Here is a 26,302-nt window from a genome sequence, read left to right on the forward strand (position 1 = left end):
AGTCGTGTCTAACTAAAAGCCAAAAGCAGTTTGCGCTTAGAACCCTGCAGGAATGTCTTCACCACACCCAAAGTTGAAAAGCAATTTTTTTTTTCTCTTTTCTTTTTTGAGACGGAGTTTCGCTCTTGTTACCCAGGCTGGAGTGCAATGGCGCGGTCTCGGCTCACCGCAACCTCCGCTTCCTGGGTTGAGGCAATTCTCCTGCCTCAGTATCCTGAGTAGCTGGGATTACAGGCATGTGCCACCATGCCCAGCTAATTTTTTGTATTTTTTAGTAGAGACGGGGTTTCACCATGTTGACCAGGATGGTCTCGATCTCTCGACCTCGTGATCCACCTGCCTCGGCCTCCCAAAGTGCTGGGATTACAGGCTTGAGCCACCGCGCCCGGCAGCAATTTTTTTTTTTTTTCAGAGTCTCGCTCTGTCGCCCAGGCTGCAGTGCGGTGGCACGATCTCGGCTCACTGCAACTTCCGCCTCCCAGGTTCAGGCGATTTTTCTGCCTCAGCCTCCTGAGTCGCTGGGACTATAGCCATGCACCACCACGCCCAGCTGATTTTTGCGTTTTAGTAGAGACGGGGTTTCACCATATGGCTCTAACTCCTGACCTAGTGATTTGCTCAGCCTCCCAAAGTGCTGGGATTACAGGCATGACCCACCCTGCCCGGCCTGAGAATCTTAACTAATGCCTGATGATCTGAGGTGGAACAATTTGAGCTCCAACCTTCACCCTCACCCCCAATCCCTGGGAAAAATGCCTTCCATGAAACCAGTCACTAGTGCCAAAAAGGCTGGTGACAGCTGCTTTAAAATATCCTTTCAGCCAGGTGTGGTGGCTCACTCCAGTCATCCCAGCACTTTGGGAGGCTGAGGTGGGCAGATTGCTTGAGCCCAGGAGTTCAAGACCAGCCTGGGCAAGATGGCAAGACCCATCTTGGGATGTCTCGTCGACCTGTACTTTTTGTAGCTGTCTGTACAAAAAAAATACAAAAATAGGCCCGATGTGGTGGCTCATGCCTTTAATCCCAACACTTTCGGAGGTTGAGGCAGGTGGATCACCTGAGGTCAGTAATTCAAGATCAGCCTGGTCAACATGGCAAAACCCAATCTCTACTAAAAATACAAAAATTAGCCAAGCGTGGTGGCACGTGCCTGTAATCCCAGCTACTCGGAAGGCTGAGGCAGGAGAATCTCTTGAACCCAAGAGGTGGAGGTTGCAGTGAGCTGAGATCACACCACTGCACTCCAGCCTGGGCAACAGAGCAAGACTCCATCTCAAAAAAAATAAAGAGTTTGAGACCAAAAAATAAAAATAAAAGTAAAAAAAAAAGAGAGAGAGACAGAGAGAGAGAAAGAAGTTTGAGACCAGCCTGGGCAACATAGCAAAACCTCGCTTCTAGTAAAAATAAAAAAATTTGCCGGGCATGGTGGCTCATGCCTGTAATCCCAGCTACTCAGGAGGCTAAGGCAGGAGAATCACTTGAACTCATGAGGCAAAGGTTGCAGTGAGCCAAGCTCAAGCCACTGCACTCCAGCCTGGACCACAGAGTGACACTCCGTCTCAAAAGAAAAATTAGTGTCCCATGTAGAGCACCACCCCTTCCCATAAGCAGCCAAGACTGTTGGAGTATCCTGCCTTAATCAGGATTAGCTTGGGGACAGGGCAGGAAAGAACCTCAGTGGACTCTACTGTGAGGAGGCTGGAGGGGACGTTTTTTGGAGAGAACACTGGGGTCACCCACATTCCCTAAATCTTCACAACCACAGAGTGGAAGTGGCTTCTACGCCACCCACAAAGTATCCCAAACCCCAAAAGGGAGTGCTTGGAAAACATATGCCATAGAAATTAGAACCCCACAGGGCCCAAATGACCAATTTATTAGAGGCTTTGTGGGGATCAAGACAGTCTCAAACCTTTTCTAACATGTCCTGAGGACTCTGGGCCTGAGTCTACTTTTTAAAGCCATGCTGAAAGAGAAAAAATCTCAGATGCTTCATAAAATCAAACTTTTTGGAGCCTGGTATATTCTGTGGAGCCCCATTTGGGTTTCCAGATGCCCCCTGGCCCTGGGATCTTTCTGTCTTAGGAAGGGTGGCTCCAGTACAGCAGTGACTTTGTGGCTGAAGATCCCTCTGTGAAGCAGTGTGGCCTCCAATCCTGTCCTCCCCTGCACGTGGATTACCCACTTTGGGAAGCAGAGTATAATCAAGTTCCCTCAGGATCATGTTAGGGGCTGAGTGCTTGCACTTGGCAAGCTGTGGGGACCAGGACATCTTGTTCAGAAGGGTCATGCTCAGCTTTGCCCCTGCAGAGTGGAGCCTCCCTTTGAAGCCGACAGGTTCTGCAGAATGGCAGGAAGGCTGCTGCCCAGCCCCTCTGAACTCTTTAGGTACCAGGCTTCCTCTTCTCCAGTATGGGGGTTGCTGGCATTTGAGTCTAGGGGGCTTAGAGGCCTCCCAAGATGTGCATTCCTTCCTCCAGTGGGCGTAGTCTGGCCTGGAGGATGAGGTCCTCACTCTGCTGGTAGCCCTCTCTGCCAGCTGGGAGACCCCTGGCCTGATCATTTTCCAGCCCCTGCTGTTCTCACTGGGAGGCTCTCCGACCCTTTGTTGGCCACACCAGCTCCTGGATCTCGCTGCCGGCCTGGGGGTCCTGGGAGCCAAAGGCTCAGCCCTGGCAGGCGCTTTCTGGATCTCCTGTGGTTCTCTGGCGCCCTCTGGTGGCCTGACTCTCCTGGCCTTTTCAGGCTGGATGGAAATGCCGGTCGGCTCTGATCTGCACGGTCTGTTCCTCTCCAGAGCTCTGGCTTGTGTAGGAAGTTTCGAGCTTTTTCTGTCTGGGCGCTGAACCCTCTGGAACCTCTCTCGGGACTTAAGGCCTGGTGGGGAGCCCTGGGCCTCACAATACCTTTCCTGCCGCGCTTGGAGCTCCTGGCCCGTGTTCAGTCTAGGGAGCCTTGCCATAGCAGGGGGCAATGAGCAAGATCCTAAGAAGTTAAACAGGAAATAGGACTCCAGGATCCGCCGGGGAAGACCCCACTTCAGGTGTGCAATCCTCCTCCGCATCAGGGACTCCAGGAGCAGTTGTTTGCTCTTCTTGAGGACTGTCCCCTTGGGCAGGACAGTGAGGGCAGTAGGAGCACCCACCAGAGCTATGGCAGCTTCCGGGTCTGGGCCACACAGCACACAGGGACAGGCAGAGGGCATGCCCAAGGGAGCAGTCAGAGATGGAGGGTTCCGGAGCTGCCGAGTCAGGCCGGGGACCTTCTCTGGATCTACCCCTTTGTCCCTTTGTCGTCTTCTGCAGGATTCAGGTTGGGCCTCCTGGGAGGCTGGACTGATCCCCACTCTGTGATCCCTGGCAGGGGTTGTGCCCTGGCTGGCCACATGCTCTCCCTCCCCACCCACCAGCAAGAAGACTTCACCCCGGTGGGGGAGAAGATCCATCTCAGGACAGGGAGCAGAGATGGAACTATTCACAACCACTGGCTGTTCCTGTTCCATGGCCCCATGTCCAGAGCCAGTGAAGGCCGGGGCCCTTGGTAGGTTGTGTTTCCTGCCTTTGGGTCTCTCACCCCCAGAACAGTCAACTTGGAGACAGTCCCTCACGGCATCCTTTCCTCTGACCAGGTCCTTGTTTCCTCCCCTTGGTGCTCGAGGCCCTCCAGCATCCCAATCTGTGCACTTTCTCTGGCTTCCTATATCCTGGAATTCTGCAACATCCTCAGCCCCACCTTCTTTCTTGTTTCCTTGCCCTTGTACCTGGATCTCTTCATCAATTTCAACTCTTAATTGTCCCTGGTCATCTCCAGCAGGAGCCTGGCTCTCTGAGCCATCATCACTTGTGGTCCCACTCAGGTTTCTCTTCCCTTGTATTTGAATTTCTTCATCATTCCCACCTCCACCCTGTTCCTGGTTCTTCCACTCTGATGAACGGGTCTTTCCATTACCTTTACTTTTTAACAGTCTCTGGTTCTTTGCTCTTAGCCTCCAGTTTTTTCCCCTAAGTCTCCAGATTGTTCTACCATCCTCATTTCTAGCCTTTCTCTGGTTTCTCTTCTGTGATGCCTGATTTTCTGTAACATCCTTTCCAGTCAGCTCCCAGTTCCTCCTCCCTGGTGACTGGCTGTCTCCAATTTCACTATCAAACTGGCCCTGGTTCTCTCTCTTAGGTCTCTGAATCTTTACACTGTCCTCACCTCCAGGTTCTCTCTGATTTCTCTCCACTGGAGCCTGAATTTCTGTTCCATTCTCACTTCCCATCTGCTTCTGGCTCTTCCACTCGGATAAAAGGATCTTTCTACCAAGATCACTTCTAAACAGACTCTGGGTTTCTTCCCCAGGTGCCCAGGTCTTTACACCATCCTCCCCTCCAACTTCTCTCAGGTTTCTCTTCCCTTGTATCTGAATTTCTGCCCCATTCTTACCTCCAGTCTGCTCATTTTTCTTCCGTTCTTCTGACTGAGTTTCTCCATCAACTTGACTTGTTAATTTGCCCCAGTTCACTGACTCAGATGTCTGGGCATGTCCACAATCCTTGCCTCTAGTATGTTCCTGATTCTTTCCCTTTGGTCTGGGAATCTTTCCACTAAATTCGCTTCCTGACTGATACTGATTTTTTTCCCCAAGTTCCTGGGTCTCTTTTTCATCCTCACCTTTAACCTCTCTCCTCCCTAGTGACTGAATGTCTGTACCATTCGCTTCTCTAAGTGGCTTATTCTTCTTCCTCCCTGCTGAATGAGTCTCCACATCAGTTTCACCGTTTAATTGTTCCTGGATCTCAGCCTCAGGTGCCAGGATATTTGTACCATCCTCACCTCCTTCCTTTCTGTGGTCTCTCTTCTCTGATGCCTGAATTTCTGCTCTATGTTCACCTCCAATCCAATTCTGATTCTCCCAACATAGTATCTCAAGTTTTCTGTCAATTTCACTTGCTACTTGTCTCCAGTTTCCCCACCATGGTGCCTGGATCACCACCCAGTCCTTCTCTCTTATCTCCCTAAGCTGCTTCCTGCTAGATATCTGGGTTTCTTTAGCATTTTCACCTCTTCTCAGGCCTTTATTTCCCCACCCCACTTGAATTTCATGACTTAATTGTTTCTGGTTCTCTCCCCCAGATGCTTGGGTCTTCCTAGCTTTCTCACTTCCACATTGATCCTGCTTCTCCCACACTGGTGTCTGGATCTCTGTAATATTCCCAATACGTTCCTGTTTTCCCCAATCCAAGGCCTGGGTCTCTACACTATCCTCTTTTTTTACTTCTCCTAGATTCTGTCTCCCAGATGACGGGGTTTGTGCAGCATCCTGACCTCCAGCCTGGTCCTTGTTTCTTCCCTCTTCTGTCTGAATTTCCACATCAGCATTACCTTTCATCTGCTCTTGTTTCTCCCACTCTAACGTCCGGGTCTTCTCACCATTCTCATCTCTAGTCTGACCCTGCTTCCCCAATTCTTGAGCCTGGATCTGTTCCCCATCTTCCCCTCCAGCTTCTTTCTTGTTCTTCCTCTCAAATGTCTGGGTCTCCACAGCATCCTCACTTCCATTCTTATCCTGGTTCTTCCACTCAGGTGTTTGGGTCTCTGCATCAGTTTTACATCTTAACTCTTCTTGGTTCTCTCCCATATGTGTCTGGGTTTCAGGGGGATTCTTACCTCCAGGCTCCCTCTGGTTTCTATTCCCTAGTTCCTGAATGTTGGTTCTACTCTCAACTCCCATCCGGTCCTGGTTCTCCCACCCTGGTGTCAAGATCTCTCCATCAGCTTCACTTATTACTAGTCTCTGGTTTGCACACTCCAACACATTAGTCTCTGCATCACCCTCCATTCCAAAGTCTACTGGGAACTGCTCTCCAGATGCCTGCATTTCTGAAGCATCTTCCCATCTTCTCCCTCTCTGGTTCATCCCCCTTGGAGCCTGAGTCTCTCTACTATCTCCTCTGCTTGATGTCTGTTTTTTACCCACTGGTTCCCAGGCCTCTGGTGGACAGTCCCAGGACTTCCAAGTGCACATTCTCGGTGTTTGGTGAGAATGATCAGGCAACAGCTCTCTGGAGCAGAACTGCAGCCTCTGAGCTGAAAGTAAGTTTGGAAGAGAGGTGGTTAAGGTCATGGAGATGGGGTGAGACCTCGTGCTGATGACAGGCTCCAGTGACACCAACCTTTCCTGAAAGTGAAGCAGCAGCTGCTCCATCTTGTGGCACATGTCCAAGGCAGGGTGGGTCTGACCATCTCTGAGACACCAAGGTACCTGCCATGCTTTCCAGCAACTGTCCCGAGGCATTAGACAGGTGCTTGAAATGGACGTGGTACAAAAAATGGGCTCAGAGTGGGTGTGAACACCTGAAGGTGGGCCCGGACTTGGGTGCTGTGGAGAAAGTAGGTTCTGGGTCCGTGATTCCTGGAGGCTCCTCCGGTATCCCCATCTTTGCCTTTGTGCCCATTGATGAGAATCTAGGTCCCTGAACTTTCCAGGACTGAAGAAGAATTCGGGAGTCAGCTCAAAGACAGTTTTGCACCTCATGGAAGTCACTGCCTGCTTCTGCAGTGGCACCTGTAAGTGAGAACAGAGAAGCAAAATCCTTGGACACATATTAACTTGTGTAATCCATACAGACAGAATAGTCAGGGAAGTCTTCTTGGAGGAAGCGACGTTTGGAGACCTGAATGAAGTAAGGAGCAAAGCAAGTGACATCTAAAGAAAGAGCATTATAGGCAGAGGAGACATTAAGTACAAAGGCTTGAGGATGGAACAAAGTCACGTGTACAGGAACAGCAAAGAAGACCACGTAGCCAGAATGAAACCAGTAATGAGGAGATCACTGGGAGATGAGATCGGAGACAAACACAGGACAGATTATGCTGGTCCTTAGAGTCGTGATTAGAAGTGTGAATTTTATTATGAGTTTGACAGATAATGTAAGTATAAGAGCCATTGCAGGGTTTTGAGCACCTAAGTGCTATGATTTGTTTCTAAAAGTTTGTTCTAATGGCTGGGCATAGTGGCTCATGTCTGTGATCCCAGCATTTTGGGAGGCCAAGACAGGTGGATCACTTGAGGTCAGGAGTTTGAGACCAGCCTGGCCAAAATGGCAAAACTCCATCTCTACTAAAAATACAAAAATTAGCTGGGTATCATGGCATATGCCTGCAATCCCAGCTACTCAGGAGGCTGAGGCAGGAGAATCACTTGAACCCGGGAGGCAGAGGTTGCAGTGAGCCAAGATCATGGCACTGCATTCCAGCCTGGGCAACAGAGTGAAACTCCATCTAAAAAAAAAAAAAAAAAAAAAAAGAGGAAAAAGAAAGAAATCCACAGAGTCCGCTAGGCATGGTGGCTCACCCCTGTAATCCCAGCACTTTGGGAGGCCAATGTGGGTGGATCACGTGAGGTCAGGAATTTGAGACCAGCCTGACCAACATGGTGAAATCCTGTGTCTACTAAAAATACAAAAATTATCTGTGTGTGATGGTGCATGCCTGTAATCCCAGCTACTAGGAAGGCTGAGGCGGGAGAATTGCTTGAACCCGGAGGCAGAAGTTGCTATGAGCTGAGACTGTGTCACTGCACTTTAGCCTTTTTGAGACTTTGTCTCAAAAAAAGAAAAGAAAAGAAGGAAATCCACAGAGTTGACGGCACGGTAGCTCATACCTGTAATCCCAGCACTTTGGGAGGCTGAGGCAGGCAGATAATGAGATCAGGAGTTCAAGACCAGCCTGGTCAGCATAGTGAAACCCCATCTCTACTAAAAATAAAAATAAATTAGCCGGGCTTGGTGGTAGTGCCTATAAGTCAGGAAAATCACCTGAACCTGGGGGGTGAGGTTTCAGCAAGCTGAGATCATGCCACTGCACTCCAGCCTCAGCAACAGAGTGAGAATCCATCTCAAAAAAAAAAAAAAAGAAAAAAGGAAAGAGAAAGAAGAAGGCCATTATGGTGACTATATGGAGGATGGGCTGTGGTTGGACAAGAGAAGCAGCAAGAACTGGGCAGGAGGCTGTTGCTATGGTCCAGGTGAGACATGATGGTGTCTCTGCCCAGGAAGCTGTGGTACGGTTGTGAGAAGTGATCAGATTTGAGATACACAATTTCCAAGTAGAGCCCCTGGGACTTGCAGATGGATTGAATGTGTGGAGTGAAGGAAAGAGAGGAGATCAGGGTGACTCCTCGGTTTGGGGCTTGGCCACTGCTCTCCCTGAGCAGTATGAGTTCCCCTATGATTCATTTCTGGTGCACCAGGGATAGAAAAAGGTCCTTGTAACAAGTGACAGAGACAATCTTGGTGCTGAGGGAAGGAGGGTGAAGGTGTATAAGGCCCACTCACCTTGATGACATTCCTTGTGCTAAAGCGGGTCCTGGTGACCTGGTGCCAATAGTGCCGGACCTGCCAGACCAGAAAGAGGCAGAGGACAAGCAGGTTGCCACAGCACTGAGGGTCCCTGCAGCTGTGATCCTGGGAGAGCAGACCCTGCACTGGCTCCCACTCAGGGCCATGGAATGGCCCCACCACGGCACAGGCACCCAGCAGTGACAACAACATGGCAAAGATTAGGCCAGGAAGGAAGATGGTGTTGGGAGCTAGAGGGAAGGCCTGGTACATCTGATGCAGCCAGCTACAGTAGGGTAACCGCCACCTCATAGCCCTTCTGTCACTGAGGCCACCTCACAAAGGAGGCTGATGCCCCAGCCTCAACTCTGACCCTGGTGCCAGGGCTGGCTAGCATGCTGTTGGTGCAAGTAAGGACAGTATTGGGGAATTGCTCAAAAGTAATTAACAGGAAGAAGATAGCTGGGTGTGGTGGTGTATGCCTGTAATCCCAAATACTCGCGAGGATGAGGCAGGAGAATAAGTTGAACCTGGGAGGCAGAGGTTACAGTGAGCCAAGATCATGCCATTGCACTCCAGCCTGGGCAATAGAGTGAGACTTGGCCTCAAAAAAAAAAAGGAAGAACTCATTTTAAACAACCCCATCTCTAGAGTGAAGGAATTAAGTTCCCTGAATGTGTGATGGAGTGATATAACCTGCAGTCGGCTTGATTTCTTTCTTCCTATGAGATACTTGGATCTGCCTATCCTTCCATTCATTATCAAACATTTAATAAACACTGTATTGAATACATGTATTCTTGTTTGACCACTTAGCATCCCTTCCTTGTTGCTCGCAGTATCCTGATTTCCTCTGGGGGAAATTACTTTTCCCAACTTAGGATCAGTGTTGGTGGGAAAATAAATGCTACCCTGAAGACTCTTTCAACCAAAGGTTCTTTTTTTTTTTTTTTTTTTGAGACGGAGTTTCGCTCTTGTTACCCAGGCTGGAGTGCAATGGCACGATCTCGGCTCACCGCAACCTCCACCTCCTGAGTTCAGGCAATTCTCCTGCCTCAGCCTCCTGAGTAGCTGGGATTACAGGCACGTGCCACCATGCCCAGCTAATTTTTTGTATTTTTAGTAGAGACGGGGTTTCACCATGTTGACCAGGATGGTCTCGATCTCTCGACCTCGTGATCCACCCGCCTCGGCCTCCCAAAGTGCTGGGATTACAAGCTTGAGCCACCGCGCCCGGCCAGGTCCTTTTTTTTTTTTTTTTTTTTCTTTCAGGGCTGCTCTCTGGCCACTAGAGCCACGCAGTCACTTAGCTGCTCTTACACTGAATACCTGTGTTTACTCAAAGGTTCTTATTCAAAATATTAAATATCTGAGCAGGCAGGGATGGCAGCCAATCAGAATGAGCCAGGCCTTAACCGTTTAGTGGCTGGATTTTTTATTTTTATTTTTATTTTTTAGTTTTGCTCTTATTGCTCATGCTGGAGTGCAATGGCAAAATGCCAGGTTCAAGGGATTCTCCTGCCTCAGCCTCCCGAGTAGTTGGGATTCCAGGCGCCCACCACCACGCCCAACTATTTTTTTGTATTTTTAGTAGAGACGGGGGTTTCTTCATGTTGGTCAGGCTGGCCTGGAACTCCCGACCTCAATTAATCTGCCCACCTCAGCCTCTCCAAGTGCTGGGATTACAGGCCTGAGCCACCGCACCCGGCCTAGTGGCCAGATTTTAAGTGATCTTTGGGGTCACAGGAAAGGGGCATCAGATATTTCAACCAGTTGGGAAGCATTTCTCTATTTCTCTAGTCGCTTTTGTTTTGTTTTTCTGAGACGGAGTCTCAATCTGTCGCCCAGGCTGGAGTGCTGTGGCGAGATCTCGACTCACTGCAGCCTCTGCCTCCTGGGTTCAAGCGATTCTCCTGCCTTAGCCTCCCATGTAGCTCGGACTACAGGCATGCGCCACTACGCCCGGCTTATTTTTGTATTTTTAGTGGAAATGGGGTTTCGCCATTTTGGCCAGGCTGGTCTGGAACTCCTGATCTCAGGTGATTTGCCCGCCTCTACCTCCCATAAGTGCTCGGATTACAGGCGTGAGGCACTGCGACCGGCCAGTGGGTTACTTTTGAATGTTTAACTCATTGTTTCTGACACTAATCTGTACTACACAGCTCATAAGAACGCCAAAGTACGTTCCTTCACCAACACTGAGTCTGTTACCGCGCCAGTGCCCACGTAGGGGGCGGGGCCCGCTCGTTTGAGTAGCGTCATCTTCGCTTCCTGCAGCGCGGGACCGTTTCCGCTTCTTCTTCTGTGAGTTCCGGTGGAGGCGAGCGCTTCTCAGACGTCGGCTGCGCTCCCATTGGCGTGCCGAGCCTGTGGAATCGCTGCCATGGTGAGTGCGTACAAGGGACTGGGAAGCGGGAAACTCGGGCTTGCGTCCACTCCCTAACCTGTTAGGTGGAAGCTAAGACCCTGCGCCGTCTCCTCCGCCGACGTTGGGTCTTAACCGCCCGGCCCTAAGTTAGAACTCCAGCAGCCGCGGGGTCCCAACAGTCTGGCCTGAGGTTAGAACTCAGAAAACTTAAGGATCCCCGCTGCTGTGGTGGGAGATGGTTTGCCGCACGGTCTGTGTGGCCGAAGGCTTGCGGCGCGAGGAGGGGACATGACCCAGCCAGGGAGAAAGAGACCAACCCACGTGGGAGAGGGCAAAAAGTTGCGCGGAAAAAAAAACTTGGCTCCATCTTACCTCCCCTTTTTTCTTTAAGTACGAAATCTACGATGGGGGTGGGGGGACCCTGGGATTCAGATCAACTTCTCCTACCCACCCTACCTCATCCCACCTCTGTTGCTGGAGTCCAGAAGAAGTAGGTCTCCCGTGGGTCTGCACCTAGTTCCCGCCGCGAGTTTTACACGTGCCAGGAACTTAGAGCTTTTGGCACTGGGGGGCTGTGGCGAACATGAAGTGAGCCCGAACCACTGCCTGGAGCACAGGAAAGGCTTCTCCTGCAAGGCGGTGGCTTCCAAAACCAGAAGCCCTGGTAGCACCACGTGCCGCTTCTCTAAACTCTTGGTGGTCTCCGACTTTTACACATCTAGGGAGAGTTTTAAAACGTGTGTCCTGACGTAGCTAGCTTTGGTTGGCATTTGGTGAGGAGGGAAGAGTGCAAAGCCCTGTAACTTCTGTAGTTCATCCTTCCAGCAGGGCTTGGATCACGGCGGTAGCACTCCCCCAACACCTCCTCCCATGCATTGTAAAGCTTAGTACGTGGCTGAACCTAGAACTTGAAGCTTCCAAACTCAGTGCTCCTCTTTACGTAGTTCCGTGAAACGTTTTCGAATCGGATGGTCTCAGGTTGAACTTTGCAGTTTTCCTCCACTGTAACATGGGGATGACAATGCTTGAGGATGTTGTGAGGAACAAATGAAATAAAGCATGTTAAATATCTAGTCCTCGTGCTTGGTATGGAGTGAGCATACAGTATTTGTTGTTCAATCAAAACCATGCAGGTTTTGACTGTCTGGTGTACCGGGAAACCAAACTGATCATTCTAGGTAGGGATTTAGGTTGTCTGGCGGTATGATATCATTGATTCATTTTTTTAACCCTTGAAGAAATTGAAAGGCGAATAAATATACCCTAAACAAGTTTCAGTTAGTGTTTATAAGCTAGGTAGTTTGGTTTTAAAATTGAGTTTAACTTTTTGTTGATTAATAGTGAAACAATTAGGTCTTTGATGGTTGTTCAGATTCCTGAAGTCTTCCTCTTTTATGATTTTAATGTTTATTGGGAGTTAAGCATCTTGATTTCCAGAGAATGGGTTGTTGAAAAGGGCAATTTTTAAAGTTTTAAATTGACATATCATAATTGTACATACTTTAGGGGTATGTGTAATATTTTTAAAATATATCTATTTTAAAGCATGTGATACGGCTGGGGATGGTGACTCACTCCTGTAATCCCAGCACTTTGGGAGGCTGAGGTGGGCAGATCACCAGGTCAGGAGTTTCAGACCAGCCTGGTCAACATAGTCAAACCCTGTCACTGCTAAAAATACAAAAAAAAAAAAAAAAAAAAAAAATTAGCCAGGCATGGTGGTGTGCACCTGTAGTCCCAGCTACTTGAGAGGCTGAAGCAAGGAGAACTGCTTTAACCTCGGAGGTGGAGGTTGCAGTGAGCTGAGATCCCACCACTTTACTCCAGCCTGGGTGACAGTGCAAGACTCCATCTCAAAAAAAGTAAATACATAAAAATAAAACCTGACAAATGATTAACTAAAATTTCCCTACTGTAGTATCAAATAAAACATATTTGTATGGCCAGTTGTGGTAGTTCATGCCGGTAATCCCAGCACTTAGGGAGGCTGAGGTGGGTGAATCACTCAGGAGTTTGAGACCAACCTGGCCACCATGGTGAAACCCCCCTCTCTACTAAAAATACAAAAATTAGCTAGGTGTGGTGGTGCATGCCTGTAATCTCAATTACTCAGAAGGCTGAAGCAGGAGAATTGCTTGAACCCAGGAGGCAGAGGTTGCAGTGAGCCAAGATTGCACTACTGCGCTCTAGCCTAGGTGACAGAGGGAGACTCCATCTCAAAACAAACAAACAAACAAAAATTTAAAAATTGTAAAATAAACTCCAGATCAGTAAAGGGGAAAATAGTACAAATGCAGTAATAAATGCAGACGAAGGAAAGAAAGAAAAAGAACAAGTGGAACAAATAGAAGGTACAAAAGGAGGAGTAAAATTTGAAACCATTATACCAATACTTAAATATACAAAGGGACTGAGTGCTCCAGTTAAAAGACAGGATGTGGTTAGGCACTGTGGCTCAAGCCTGTAATCCCAGTACTTCGGGAGGCTGAGGTAAGAGAATCACTTGAGCTCAGGAGTTGGAAACCACCCAGGGCAACATAGTGAGACCCTCATCTCTATAGTTTTTTTTTTTTTTAAACCTCTGCCTCCCAGGTTCAAGCGATTCTCCTGCTTTGGCCTCCCAAAGTGCTGGGATTACAGGCGTCAGCCACCATGCCGAGCCTAAAAAAATTTTTTTTTTTTTTTTGCTTAGCCAGGTGTGATGGCCCATACTTGTAGTCCCAGTTACTGGGGAGGCTGAGGTGGGAGGATCACTTGAGCCCTGGAGTTTGAGGCTGCAGTAACCTGTGGTCATGCCACTGCACTCCAGCCTCAGTGACAGAATGAGACCCTGTCTCAACAACAACAAAATGACAAGGTGATTTTTTTTTTTTTTTTTTTTTTTTGAGACGGAGTTTTGCTCTTGTTACCCAGGCCGGAGTGCAATGGCACGATCTCGGCTCACCGCAACCTCCACCTCCTGGGTTCAGGCAATTCTCCTGCCTCAGCCTCCTGAGCAGCTGGGACTACAGGCATGTGCCACCATGCCCAGCTAATTTTTTTGTATTTTTAGTAGGAACAGGGTTTCACCGTGTTTACCAGGATGGTCTTGATCTCTTGACCTCGTGATCCACCCTCCTTGGCCAAGTGTTGGGATTACAGGCTTGAGCCACCGCGCCCGGCCTTTTTTTTTTTTTTTTTTTTTTTTTTTTAAGACAGAGTCTTGCTCTTTCACCCAGGCTGAAGTAAAGTGGTGCGATCTCGGCCCACTGCAACTTCCACTTCCTGGGCTCAAGTGATTCTCCTGCCTCAACCTCCAAGTAGCTGGGATTACAGACATGTGCCACCACACCCACCTAATTTTTATATTTTTAGTAGAGACAGTTTCACCATGTTAGCCAGGCTGGTCTTGAACTCCTGACCTGAAGAGATCCACCTGCCTTAGCCTCCCAAGTTGCTCAGATTATAGGCATGAGCCGCTGCACCTGGACTGCCCCAGCTAAGTTTTTAAATATTTTTAGAGATGGGGGTCTTACTGTGTTGCCAAGGCGGGTCTCAAACGTCTGGCCTCAATCAGTCCCCAGCCTCAGTTTCACAAGTTGGTGGGATTATGGGCCTGAGCTACTGCAGCCAGTTCAGAACATACTTTTCAAACATGGAACGTTTTTGAAAGTTGGCCATAAAGCAAGCCCTACAAATTTTAACATTGGTAATAATACTATACCATTTTTGCCCAGCCAAAATGCAAATAAGTTAAAAATTCGTAACAAAGTACTTTGAAATGAAAAATATAAATTATCAGAGATTTAAAAATTGTAGTAGAAATTCAAAAATAGAACTGAACAATAATGAAAATACCACACACCAGAGCATAAGTGACGAGGGCAGAGGGGAGAAGAAACAAATGAAAGGATATAATCAAAGTATTGCTTAGGGCCTAAGATGCTTATGCTAGGGAGAAAGGGGCTAAAAAGTAGGAACAAAACACAAGGACAAAATAACCCCAATGAAAGTAGAAGGGAAGGCCGGGCATGGTTGCTCACGCCTGTAATCCCAGCACTTTGGGAGGCCGAGGCGGGTAGATCACCTGAGGTTAGGAGTTCAAGACCATCCTGGTCAACATGGTGAAACCCAGTGTCTACTAAAAGTACAAAAATTAGCCTGGCATAGTGGCACGTGCCTGTAACCAACTACTGGTGGGGACTGAGGTAGGAGAATTGCTTGAACCCAGGAGGCAGAGGTTGCAGTGAGCTGAGATCAAAACAAAACAAAACAAAAAAACCTCTGCTCCTAAACTCCTTCTGTGTGTCTGTGTCCTAAATTTTCTTGACAAGACAATGAAACCCAGATATTTACCCCAGTTAAGGAAGCTGCTTCAGTTTGACACAGTTGTCTACATTTTGGGGAATTGCTCACTGTCATGCATTGCTGGCAGTGTGCAAGTTGTTAAACCCTGTATAGGGTCAATTTGGAAAGATATGACAGTTACAAATACTTATTATATCTTTTGACTCACTAATCCCATTTCTAGAAGTTTATCTTACAGATATACTGAATGAAACATAATATAGATATGAGATAACACATTAGGTATAGATATGAGGTTAAACAAAATAGTGAAAGATTAAAAATATATAGATGGGCTGGGGACAGTAGCTCACCCCTGTATGCCTGTAATCTCAGTACTTTGGGAGGCCAAGGCAGGAAGATTGCTTGAGGCCAGGAATTCAAGACCAGCTTGGGAAATATAATGAGACAGTCCCTCTAAAATTAAAAACTTAGCCAGGTGTAATGGTGATGCCTGTAGTCCCCAACTACTTGGGAGTCTGAGGCAGGAGGACCACTTGAGCCCAGGAGTTGGAGGCTGCAGTGTGCTGTAATTGTGCCACTGCACTCCAGCCTGGGCAAGAGTTAGACTCTGCCTTTAAAAAGAAGAAAGAGCCGGGCGCGGTGGCTCAAGCCTGTAATCCCAGCACTTTGGGAGGCTGAGGTGGGTGAATCACGAGGTCAAGAGATCGAGACCATCCTAGTCAACATGGTGAAACCCCGTCTCTACTAAAAATACAAAAAATTAGCTGGGCATGGTGGCGCGTGCCTGTAATCCCAGCTATTTGGGAGGCTGAGACAGGAGAATTGCTTGAACCCAGGAGGCGGAGGTTGCGGTGAGCCAAGAATGCGCCATTGCACTCCAGCCTGGGCAACAAGAGTGAAACTCCGTCTCAAAAAAAAAAGAAAAAAAAATTAGCCGGGCATGGTTGTGTGTGCCTGTAGTACCGGCTACTCGGAGGCTGAAGCTGGATAATCGCTTGAACTTGGGAGCAGGTTGCAGTGAGCAGAGATCGCACCACTGTACTCTAGCCTGGGTGACAGAGCGAGACCCTGTCTCCAAAAAAAAGAGAAAGTTTAAGTAACACATGAAGGTGACATACTCTATAGACATTACAAATAAAGGATAGGCCGGACACGGTGGCTTATGCTTGTAATCCCAGCACTTTTGGGAGCCTGAGGCGGGCAGATTACCTGAGGTCTGGGGTTCGAAACTAGCCTAACCAACGTGGTGAAACACTGTCTCTACTAAAAATACAAAAATTAGCTGGGCGTGGTCACAACTATAATCCCAGGTACCCGGGAGGCAGTGAGGCGAGAGAATCACTTGAACCCGGGAGACGGAGGTTGCAGTGAGCCGAGATCATGCCACTGCACACCAACCTGGGCAACAGAGGGAGGCTCCGTCAATCAATCAGTCAATGTATGGGGAAGAGAAAAATAATACAGAGGTATTCCCTCGACCTCCCCCAACCTCCGCTTTAGAGAACAACTCCATCCTTCACCTAACTCCTCCCAGTCATCTTGGGACCAAGACAGGTTTGCCTAAGATTACGAGTTAGGTAGAAGACAGGGCGTCCTGGTGTACTGTCTGGCGCTTGACGTCACTTCCGCCCGGTGCAATGCCGTCACTTCCTGCTCATGGGGCGGGGCATCCGTGTCCTTGCGGTGCGGGGCAACAGACCACCTTAGACTAACACGCGTGGTGTCCTTGCGGTGTCCGGGGAGAGACTACCAAGACATACGCTATGGTGAGTGTTTCTACTGGGCCACTACCCACGGTTCACCTCCTCAGAACCGCGGTGCCGGGAGCCAGCTATATCAAAAAAGGCTGTAAAAAAAAAATTGAAGGAGAAAAAGGCAGGCACGCAATGTGCCACAGGAGACTACCAAGGCAGGCGCGATAGATAAGTGTTCCCACCCGACCGTCTCCAGCGACTGCCGTCCACCTTGTGTCCAGCCTCCAAGGCCGAGGTTAGATTGCGGCTGCAGCGAATCACTGGCGAGTCGCACATTAATACACAATGGCGACATTGGGGGCTGCCCGGGGTTTTAATATGAGTATACCCTTGTATAAATATGTGCTGTGCTTGTGGAAGAAAAAAAAAGAAAGAAAATTAATGAAAATGGTGTTGCGGTGGGAATGAGGTAGAAGGAGCGAAACAGGCAGGCCGCTCACCCAGTTCGCTACCTACGTGCGTCATTTTTTATTTATTTATTTATTTATTTTTTGAGATGGAGCCTCGCTCTGTCGTCTGTAGTGCAGTGGCGCAGTCTCGGCTCACTGCATCCTCTGCCTCCTGGGTTCAAGCTCTTCTCCTGCGTCAGCCTCCCAAGTAGCTGGGACTACAGGCGTAAGACACTGTGCCCAACCCCTACCTGGGTTATTTTGACGCACATCTCAATGACGCCATTTTATCCATAAGTATTACAGTATGTATCTGTAAAGTAAGAATTTTTAACATAACTGCAAATGCCATTAATTAGTTAATAAGGGTTACAAATTGGTGATATTTAAGTGTACCATTTACTCTTTATTAGGTGGAATAGTGATAAAAGAGGTATTTTTCATCTTCTATTTGGTTACCTACTAATACGATGTTTAGGAAAGGCACAGAAGATGATTGTTTCCCTTTCCCGGTTTTCACAACACTGAGTTGCTATCACTAGCATAGTTTTGACTTTTAAACCATGAAGATATTTTACATGTTTGAAAAATAAAATTTAAAGCAAGCTGACTACAAACAAGTCTTAATTGTATATCACATTGCCACAAGGAAAATTTTAATTTGAATAATTTTTGAGCATAGTACTATCACTGGATGGCTTTGGTGGGCTATATCCTAAGAACAAAAATAAATTTTGACCTTGGTAAGTTTGTTGGGAGAGGTGGTATATTGTTGTAGCAATTTTGGAACCATTTTTTGTGTATTGCAGAGTAGGTGAGGAAATACTTTGGTCTGTTGGAAATCAGGGGTTTGAACAGAAGATTTGCATGTGGAATGGGGAATTAAAAGAATTTTGTGCTACATTTACTGTAAATTACATCTTAGTATTGATTCCATAAATTCAAGTGGAATACAGAAGTTCAAATTTAAAGATTACCAATGGTCTCCTGACCTCAGATGATCCACCTGCACTCAGCCTCCCAAAGTGCTGTGATTACAGATGTGAGCTAAGAGTTCAAGACCAGCCTGGCCAACATGGTGAAATCCTATCTCTACAAAAAAAAAAATACAAAAATTAGGCAGGTGTGGTGGTGCACACCTGTAGTCCTAGCTATTTGGGATGCTGAGGCACAAGAATCATTTGAACAGGGGAGGCAGAGATTACAGTGAGCAGAGGCAGAGGTTGCAGGCCACTGCACTCCAGCCCAGGCAACAGAGTGAGACCCCGTCTTAAAAAAAAAAAATACAGATTACCCATGGACTCAAATGGATGCTGAGCCGTGGGAGCCCATTTGTAATCCATTTGCTGTAATATCATCGAACATTGGGCTGAAGAGACAAAAGTACATGAGCTTTAGTATACTTCATTGAACTGTATAGTTTCTAATGTATTTCCTTTTTTCCGAAGGTAGAAATGGAAAGCTCATTGTTAACTACATAGTGTTCTGTGTGTTGGAGGATGGGGGAGCAGGGCAGCTGCTCCCTGTTTCTCAGTTAGTTGTTGATTAATATTTTGTGACTCAGGTAGGAAAACTTGCGGTTCAATTTGACTGATATTTTTATCTCCCCCTCCCCCCCACTTAGACTGAGGCCGATGTGAATCCGAAGGCCTATCCCCTCGCTGATGCCCACCTCACCAAGAAACTACTGGACCTTGTTCAGCAGTCATGTAACTATAAGCAGCTTCGGAAAGGAGCCAATGAGGGTAAGGCAGCCACAGGGTGCTCTGGGGAAATGTTAAAGGCACATGTTTCCATCTGGGGCCTCTGGTCTAGATTTCCAATTTGGGAGGAGGGCTAGATGCTCTTGACTGCAACCAGTGGAAGGACCTAAGAGCAGCATTTTGGCATTAGATGCTAAAGCCGATGGGCTAAGAATTTTTTTTAGACCCACAAATTGTTAACATTTTGTCACATTTACCTTCTTTTACACTCTATAAATGAATTTTTTTTTTGTTGAGCCATTTTGAAAGCAGTTGTAGAGACTTTGTATAGTAATGTGTGACCTCTCCAGAGCCATTAGAAGGAAAAGTATATTAATGCTTTTTAGCATCTTTTGTACTGTGGATACTTAGCATTCATGAATTTTATTTGGTTTCCAGAAACATTCCCTACCCCTCTCCCCCCGCCTTTTTTTTTATTTGGATGCAATTATTCAAAAACATGGAACTCTTCACGAATTTGCATGTCATCTTTGCGCAGGATCCATGCTAATCTCTGTATTGTTCCAGTTTTAGTATATGTGCTGCCAAACGGAGCACCGCCTCCCTTGGTTTAAAAAAAAAAGAAGAGAAAAGAAAGATTAAGAAAAAGAAAAAAAAATGCTGTTCTTTAGTAGAATAATTATGTATGCATGATACTTTATTTTTTATTTTGATTTATTTATTTGTTTGAGACAGTTTTGCTCTTGTTGCCCAGGCTGGAGTGCAGTGGCAGGACCTTGGCTCACTGCAACCTCCACTTCTTGGGTTCAAGTGATTCTTCTGCCTCAGCCTCCCAAGTATCTGGGATTACAGGCATGCACCAGCACGCCCGGTTAATTTTGTATTTTTAGTAGAGATGAGGTTTCACTATGTTGGTCAGTCTGGTCTCAAATTCCTGACCTCAGGTGAGCCACTGTGCCCAGTCCCCCCCCTCCCCGCCTTTTTTTTTTTTAAGGCAGAATCTTGCTCTGTTACTGAGGGTGGTCTCGAACTCCTGAGCTCAGGCAGTCCACCTGCCTCAGCCTCCCAGAGTGCTGGGATAACAGGTGTGAGTCCCCATGCCCTGCCAGAATACTCTGATTTTACCAGGTGCCGGGCAGTTTGGTGTGGTAGAGTTCTTCTGTCGTTGAAGATTTTAATGGAAACATCAGAGATTTTGTCAATTGTGTTTGAGATTTAGGAGAACCATTAGAATCACTTTAATCTGTGTTGCTGAAGGAAGATAAAACTGACTCTCTCTATCTCATCATGGTGCTCTTTTCCTCCCTGCTCGTCACACTGCAGTTAACTGCAGTGCCTGGTATAGCAGTGGCCAATAGTGCATTGCAGGGTGACTCACCAGCTCTCCCGGGAGGTCTCTCTTCTTACTTGATGCAGTCAGGTCAGCTTGGCTGGGCAGGGGCATGAGTTCTTATACCTCAGGTAGATGAGGACTCATGGACACAGAGCCAGCTTATTTCCTCTTGCTGCACTTTGCATGGCGCTAGGCACGCAGGTGCTTAGGGCAGGCAGGTCCTTGATTGGAGATGCTCAGGCTCACGACTCGAATTCAGAATGTGCTTACTAAGAATTCAGGGAGAAAGAGGCAACAGTTTTCCATACCTCTGCCTCAGTGTCAAGTATTCTTTCTGCCCTTATTTATTGGCTGCCTACTGTGTGCCAGGTACGTGTGTATATGCTGATGATTCATTGGTGAACAAAACGAAGTGTCTGCCTTCTTGGAGTGTACATTTCAGTGGAGAAAGACATAGGTTTTATGTCTGGTGGTAAAGAATGCCATAAAAGAGAATAAAGTAGAGAAGGGGGATAGGAATGGCAGTGGTGGGGTCTTTTTAGGTAAAGTATTCAGAGAAGGTCTGTCTGAGGAGTTAAAGTTTGAGCAGAGAACAGATGGAGGTGTTGGGAAGAAACATTTTTGGGCGTGGTGCAAAGGCATGCTTGAGGGATTCTAAGGAGGCTGGTGTGTGGCTGGAACTAAGTGAGGGGATGAGAGGTGCTAGGAGATCACATGAGACTATGTAGGCCATTGTTAGCAGTTTACATTTTTTTGTGAGTACAATGGGAAATGAGTAGAAAGATTTTGAACATGTTTTGCATTTACCATGTGTCAGCCATTTTTATTTATTTATTTATTTATTTTGAGACAGTCTCACTCTGTAGCCCAGGCTGGAGTGCGGTGGCATCATCATGGCTCACTGCAGCCATGACCTCCTGGGCTTAGGTAAGCCTTCCAGGTAGCTGGAACTACAGGTGCACACCACCAAACCTGGCTGATTTTTTTATATTTTAGTGGAGATGGGGTTTTGCCATGTTGCCCAAGGTGGTCTCAAACTTCTGGGTTCAAACAATCTGCCTGCCTCGGCTTTGCAAACTGCTGAGATTACAGGTACAAGGCAGTGTGCCCAGCCTCATCACTCTTACTAACTTTTTTTTTTTTTTTGAGACGGAGTTTTGCTCCTGTTACCCAGGCTGGAGTGCAATGGCACGATCTCGGCTCACCACCTCCTGGGTTGAGGCAATTCTCCTGCCTCAGCCTCCTGAGTAGCTGAAACTACCGGCACACGCCACCATGCCCAGCTAATTTTTTTGTATTTTTAGGAGAGACGGGGTTTCACCATGTTGACCAGGATGGTCTCAATCTCTTGACCTCGTGATCCACCCGCCTCGGCCTCCCAAAGTGCTGGGATTACAGGCTTGAGCCACCGCGCCCGGCCTTTTTTTTTTTTTTTTTTTTTTAAGATGGGGTTTCACTATGATGGCCAGGCTGGTCTTGAACTTCTGACCTCAGGTGATCCCCCCACCTCGGCCTCCCAAAGTGTTAGGATTACAGGCATGAGCCACAGCGCCTGGCCCCATTCTTATTAACTTGTTCAATCCTTTCAAGAATCCTATTAGGTAGAATTATTGTACTGTGTTACTTTATAGATGATAAATGTAAGGGAAGTTAAACACCTTTCTAAAGGTCATTTGTGAAATGACAATGAGCGCCATCATTTGCACTCAGGCAGTGCAGCTCTAGAGTGTGTGCCCTTGTCGAGTACTGTAGCATGAATGCAGAGTATTCAGAGTGAGCCACAGAGACAAGCAATCAGAATAGTATGCATCTGAAATGGTGCTGTGGGTTGTTGAACTTGCGTGGTGAGTCACATGTTGGGTGAGCTTTCTAGAAGTATTGATTATGGCAGATTGAGATAGTAAAACTGACTCTCGGTCACATATACCTTGAGAAGTACTATATTATTAATATACTAATTCTTGCTGGTGGGAGTTTGCGGAAGCTGTTGCAGTTGACAAGGAAAGATGATGATGGTGACTTGGACAAGTGTAGCAGAGGAGTAGAAAGAAGTGGACAGATTAGACCGGGCACAGTGGCTCAAGCTCGTAATCTCAGCACTTTGGGAGGTTGAGGTGGGTGTGTCACTTGAGGTCAGGAGTTCTGGACAACATGGTGAAACCCTGTCTCTACTAAAAATACAAAAATTAGCTGGGCACAGTGGCACTTGACTGTAATTCCAGCTACTTGGGAGGCTGAGGCAGGAGAATCACTTAAACCCAGGAAGTGGAGGTTGAAGTGAGCTGAGATTGCGCCTCTGCACTCCAGCTGGGCAACAGAGCAAGACTTCATCTCAAAAAAAAGAAAGAAGTGATGAGATTCAGGATGTGTTTTGAAGATAAGTGGTGGGTTTAATATAGGGTTTCAGAAGAGGCCAATGTGTTTGAATCCTTTGTCCTATCCCAGGGCCGCTCTCATAATTGTATGTGCCTAGGCATTTTGCCCGGTTTTCTTGTACCTGTAATTTTTTCTGGAAATTGCTTTGTTGTGGCTGCCCTGCCCAAGCCCACATCACCTGTTAGCTTCACATCCTTCTCTCCACAGCCACCAAAACTCTCAACAGGGGCATCTCTGAGTTCATTGTGATGGCTGCAGATGCCGAGCCACTGGAGATCATTCTGCACCTCCCGCTGCTGTGCGAAGACAAGAATGTGCCCTATGTGTTTGTGCGCTCCAAGCAGGCCCTGGGGAGAGCCTGTGGGGTCTCCAGGCCAGTCATCGCCTGTTCTGTCACCATCAAAGAAGGCTCACAGCTGAAACAGCAGATCCAGTCCATTCAGCAGTCCATTGAGAGGCTCTTGGTCTAAACCTGTGGCCCGTGCCATGTGCTCCCTGCCAAATTCTCCCCCGAGGTTGTGTATCATATTGTTTGTGTTAGCATGTAGTAGTTTCAGCTACAGTATTCTCTATTGTTATAAAATGTTGTAGTACTACATCTGGTTTCTGGATTTTTGTGGTGTTTTTGTTCTGTTTTATAGGGTGGTTTTCCCCCTTCCTTTCCTCTCTCTCTCTGCCATCCTTCATCCTTTTATCCTCCCTTTTGAAAAACGAACAATGTTCAGAACAGGCTGAAGCAGGGTGGTGGCACCATTCAAAGGCAGAGTCAGGAGAAAGCTGATGGAGCCAGCATAGAGACCTAGTTCCAGCTTTTAGCCACTAGCTTCCTATTGTGTGCAGAGTATGGTGGAATTAAATACCATTCATTGTGTATCCCTTGTGCCTGGCACACAGAATCATTCATACTTGTTATAGTGATCAAGGAGTTTTCTTTGTTCTTGGGGCATTACGTATCATTTGGGGAGGAAGCATGTGTTCTGTGAGGTAGTTAGGCTATGTCCAAGTATTATTTACTATTGTACCCCTGCTGTTTGCTTTTGGTATTGTGATTGATGTTGATGTTCTCCCCCAACCCCCAACCGTGCCCTTGAGGGTGGCAGGGCAGCAGCATACCAAAGAGATGTGCTGCAGGATTCCAGAGGTGACCTGGGTGAGTGAGCCATGAGGCATTGACCTGGGTCTTGAAAGAGTCAGGAGTAGCAAGGGCAGAGAACATGAACTGGTGCTGGCATGAAGGATTCCCGGAAGAGCATGAAGACCTGGCTGGCAGCTGCAGCAGAGGCGATGGAATCCAAGGAAACAACCTTCCTCTGGTGAATGGGACTTTCTTTGGTGGACACTTGGCACCAGCTGTGAGAGCCCTTCCCCTGTGTCGTGCCACAGCGTGGGTCAGATGTACTCTATCACACTAGTGCTGGTTCATGTGTTCTTCTGTGAGCATCCTAATAAAAAAATAAATTCCATTTTCATGAGACAATGGCAATGCCTGATTCTTAGTAGGTATCCAGCTCATACTGGAATGAAGACATAGCATTACTAGACTGGTGATAGCTGCTTTTCTTCTTCCAGAAAGAGTTTCGCTCTCGTTGCCTAGGCTGGAGTGCAATGGCATGATCTCTTGGCTTACTGCAGCCTCTGCCTCCTGGGTTCAAGCAATTCTCCTGCCTCAGCCTCCCAAGTAGCTGGGATTACAGACATGCATCATGACGCCTGGCTAATTTTTTTGTATTTTTAGTAAAGATGGGACTTCACCATGTTGGCCAGGCTGGTCTTGAACTCCTCACCGCAGGTGATCCGCCGTCTCAGCCTCACAGAGCGTTGGGATTACAGGAGTGAGCCACCGTGCCTCACCAGCTGCTTAAGACATTTTTACCAGAAGGCTATGAAAGAGCTGTTTCCGGCCGGGCACGGTGGCTCAAGCCTGTAATCCCAGCACTTTGGGAGGCCGAGGCGGGTGGATCACGAGGTCAAGAGATTGAGACCATCCTGGTCAACATGGTGAAACCCCGTCTCTACTAAAAATACAAAACATTAGCTGGGCATGGTGGCGCATGCCTGTAATCCCAGCTACTCAGGAGGCTGAGGCAGGAGAATTGCCTGAACCGGGGAGGCGGAGGTTGCGGTGAGCCGAGATTGCGCCATTGCACTCCAGCCTGGGTAATAAGAGCGAAACTCCGTCTCAAAAAAAAAAAATAATAATAATAATAATGAAAGAGCTGTTTCCTGCTACCAGGTAGTTTCTGCCTTGGCAGTTCAAAATGTCATCTTATACAGACTCAATTAGAGCATTGCTATCACTGGAACTGGCTTTCCCTCTGTACTTTTGACATTTGGGGCTGGTTAATTTGTTGTGGGGACTGCCCTGTGTGTTGTATGATGTTTAGTAGCATCACTGGCCTGTACCCACTAGGTGGCAGTAACAGCGCCCCCACAACCAAAAAATGTTTCCAAGACATTGTCAAACGCCTCCAGCAATAAAATCACCCCCAACTGAGAATCACTGTTGGGAATCAGGGTTTCTAGTAACCCTTGGCACATGCACAGTTGGTATTGGTGACTAAAGCCACTGCCACCTCACTTGCCTTTTCTACTTACTATCTTAAGGATAAGTCCCTTGAGAGCTCAGCTTAAGAAATCTTCCAGGCCGGGCGCGGTGGCTCAAGCCTGTAATCCCAGCACTTTGGGAGGCCGAGGCGGGTGGATCACGAGGTCGAGAGATCGAGACCATCCTGGTCAACGTGGTGAAACCCCGTCTCTACTAAAAGTGCAAAAAATTAGCTGGGCGGCCGGGCGCGGTGGCTCAAGCCTGTAATCCCAGCACTTTGGGAGGCCGAGGCGGGTGGATCACGAGGTCGAGAGATCGAGACCATCCTGGTCAACATGGTGAAACCCTGTCTCTACTAAAAAAAATACAAAAATCAGCTGGGCATGGTGGCACGTGCCTGTAATCCCAGCTACTCAGGAGGCTGAGGCAGGAGAATTGCCTGAGCCCAGGAGGCGGAGGTTGCGGTGAGCCGAGATCGCGCCATTGCACTCCAGCCTGGGTAACAAGAGCGAAACTCCGTCTCAAAAAAAAAAAAGAAAGAAATCTTCCAAGGTGCAAATAACAGGGTACCATAGTGGTCAGGTGAGAATAGATCCCCTTTTTGCCAGCTTCGGCCAATATAACCCTGCTCCAGCAAGAAGCACACCTGGAGGAAACTGGGCGCTACCTTGTCCTGTCAGACTTGTTCTGTGCCTACTGGGCTTGTCATTCAGTGTTTTTGGTCAATGACGGACCATATAGCAGTTTTCCCATAAGAGTATAATACTGTGATCTTACTGTGCCTTTTCTATATTTAGATATAAAAATACCATTGTGTTCCAATTGCCTACAGTATTCAGTAACATACAGTACAGGTTTGTAGCCTAAGTGTATGTATGTAAGTGATCTGCCTCTGAGGCAGGCAAATCACTTGAGGTCAGGAGTTCAAGACCAGCCTGGCCAACAAAGTGAAAACCTGTCTCTTATTAAAAATACAAAAATTAGCTGGGTGATTACATGCCTGTAATCCCAGCTACTCGGAAGGCGGAGGCAGGAGAATCGTTTGGACCCGGCATGCAGATACTGCACTGTACTCCAGCCTGGTGACAGAGCAAGACTACGTCTGAAAAAAAAAAAAAAATACTAGAGACTGGAAATTCCATCTTTGCTGAGTGTAGCTTTTTTCTTTTTTCTTTCTTTTTTTTTTTTTTTTTTTTTTTTTTTTTTTTTGAGACAGAGTCTTG

At 47.5% G+C, this 26,302-nt stretch overlaps 2 protein-coding genes, 1 non-coding gene and 1 pseudogene across 4 annotated transcripts; 1 reads left to right on the plus strand and 3 right to left on the minus strand.

Moving 5' to 3' along the window:
* Positions 1-2,741: 2,741 nt before the first annotated feature.
* On the minus strand, positions 2,742-3,479 carry LOC141582657 (uncharacterized; annotated as a pseudogene).
* LOC104652143 (uncharacterized) lies at positions 3,471-5,821 on the minus strand. The gene is made up of 2 exons (XM_074391343.1): positions 3,574-5,821; positions 3,471-3,493 (listed from the first exon to the last, which is right to left on the minus strand). The coding sequence occupies exons 1-2, from the start codon at positions 5,819-5,821 to the stop codon at positions 3,471-3,473; spliced, it is 2,271 nt and encodes a 756-aa protein (XP_074247444.1).
* Positions 5,822-10,598: 4,777 nt separating this feature from the next.
* SNU13 (small nuclear ribonucleoprotein 13) lies at positions 10,599-24,011 on the plus strand. Of its 2 annotated transcripts, none has more exons than XM_003932821.4 (3): positions 10,599-10,707; positions 18,747-18,867; positions 22,742-24,011. In XM_003932821.4, the coding sequence occupies exons 1-3, from the start codon at positions 10,705-10,707 to the stop codon at positions 23,002-23,004; spliced, it is 387 nt and encodes a 128-aa protein (XP_003932870.1). In that variant the 5' UTR covers positions 10,599-10,704; the 3' UTR covers positions 23,005-24,011. The 2 variants fall into 2 exon arrangements, with proteins under 2 accessions (XP_003932870.1, XP_010341706.1); XM_010343404.3 differs by lacking the exon at positions 10,599-10,707 and adding an exon at positions 16,623-16,745.
* LOC120361514 (U6 spliceosomal RNA) lies at positions 19,319-19,422 on the minus strand. Its single transcript, XR_005577698.1, has one exon. It is a non-coding gene; the product is annotated as a U6 spliceosomal RNA (small nuclear RNA).
* Positions 24,012-26,302: the final 2,291 nt, after the last annotated feature.

This window comes from Saimiri boliviensis, chromosome 21 (genome assembly GCF_048565385.1).
Source record: "Saimiri boliviensis isolate mSaiBol1 chromosome 21, mSaiBol1.pri, whole genome shotgun sequence".
Lineage (NCBI taxonomy): Eukaryota > Metazoa > Chordata > Mammalia > Primates > Cebidae > Saimiri > Saimiri boliviensis.

What these genes read in the sequence shown, in the direction of transcription:
- LOC104652143 (XM_074391343.1), bottom strand. Translation starts at nt 5,821, where the DNA reads ATGGAGGGTGATGCAGAGACTAATGTGTTGGAGTGTGCAAACCAGAGA. An exon ending in CCAAGTTGACTGTTCTGGGG is followed by an intron (nt 3,494 to 3,573) that starts GTGAGAGACCCA and finishes GCCATGGAACAG; the next exon opens with GAACAGCCAGTGGTTGTGAA.
- SNU13 (XM_003932821.4), top strand. An exon ending in TCGGAAAGGAGCCAATGAGG is followed by an intron (nt 18,868 to 22,741) that starts GTAAGGCAGCCA and finishes TTCTCTCCACAG; the next exon opens with CCACCAAAACTCTCAACAGG.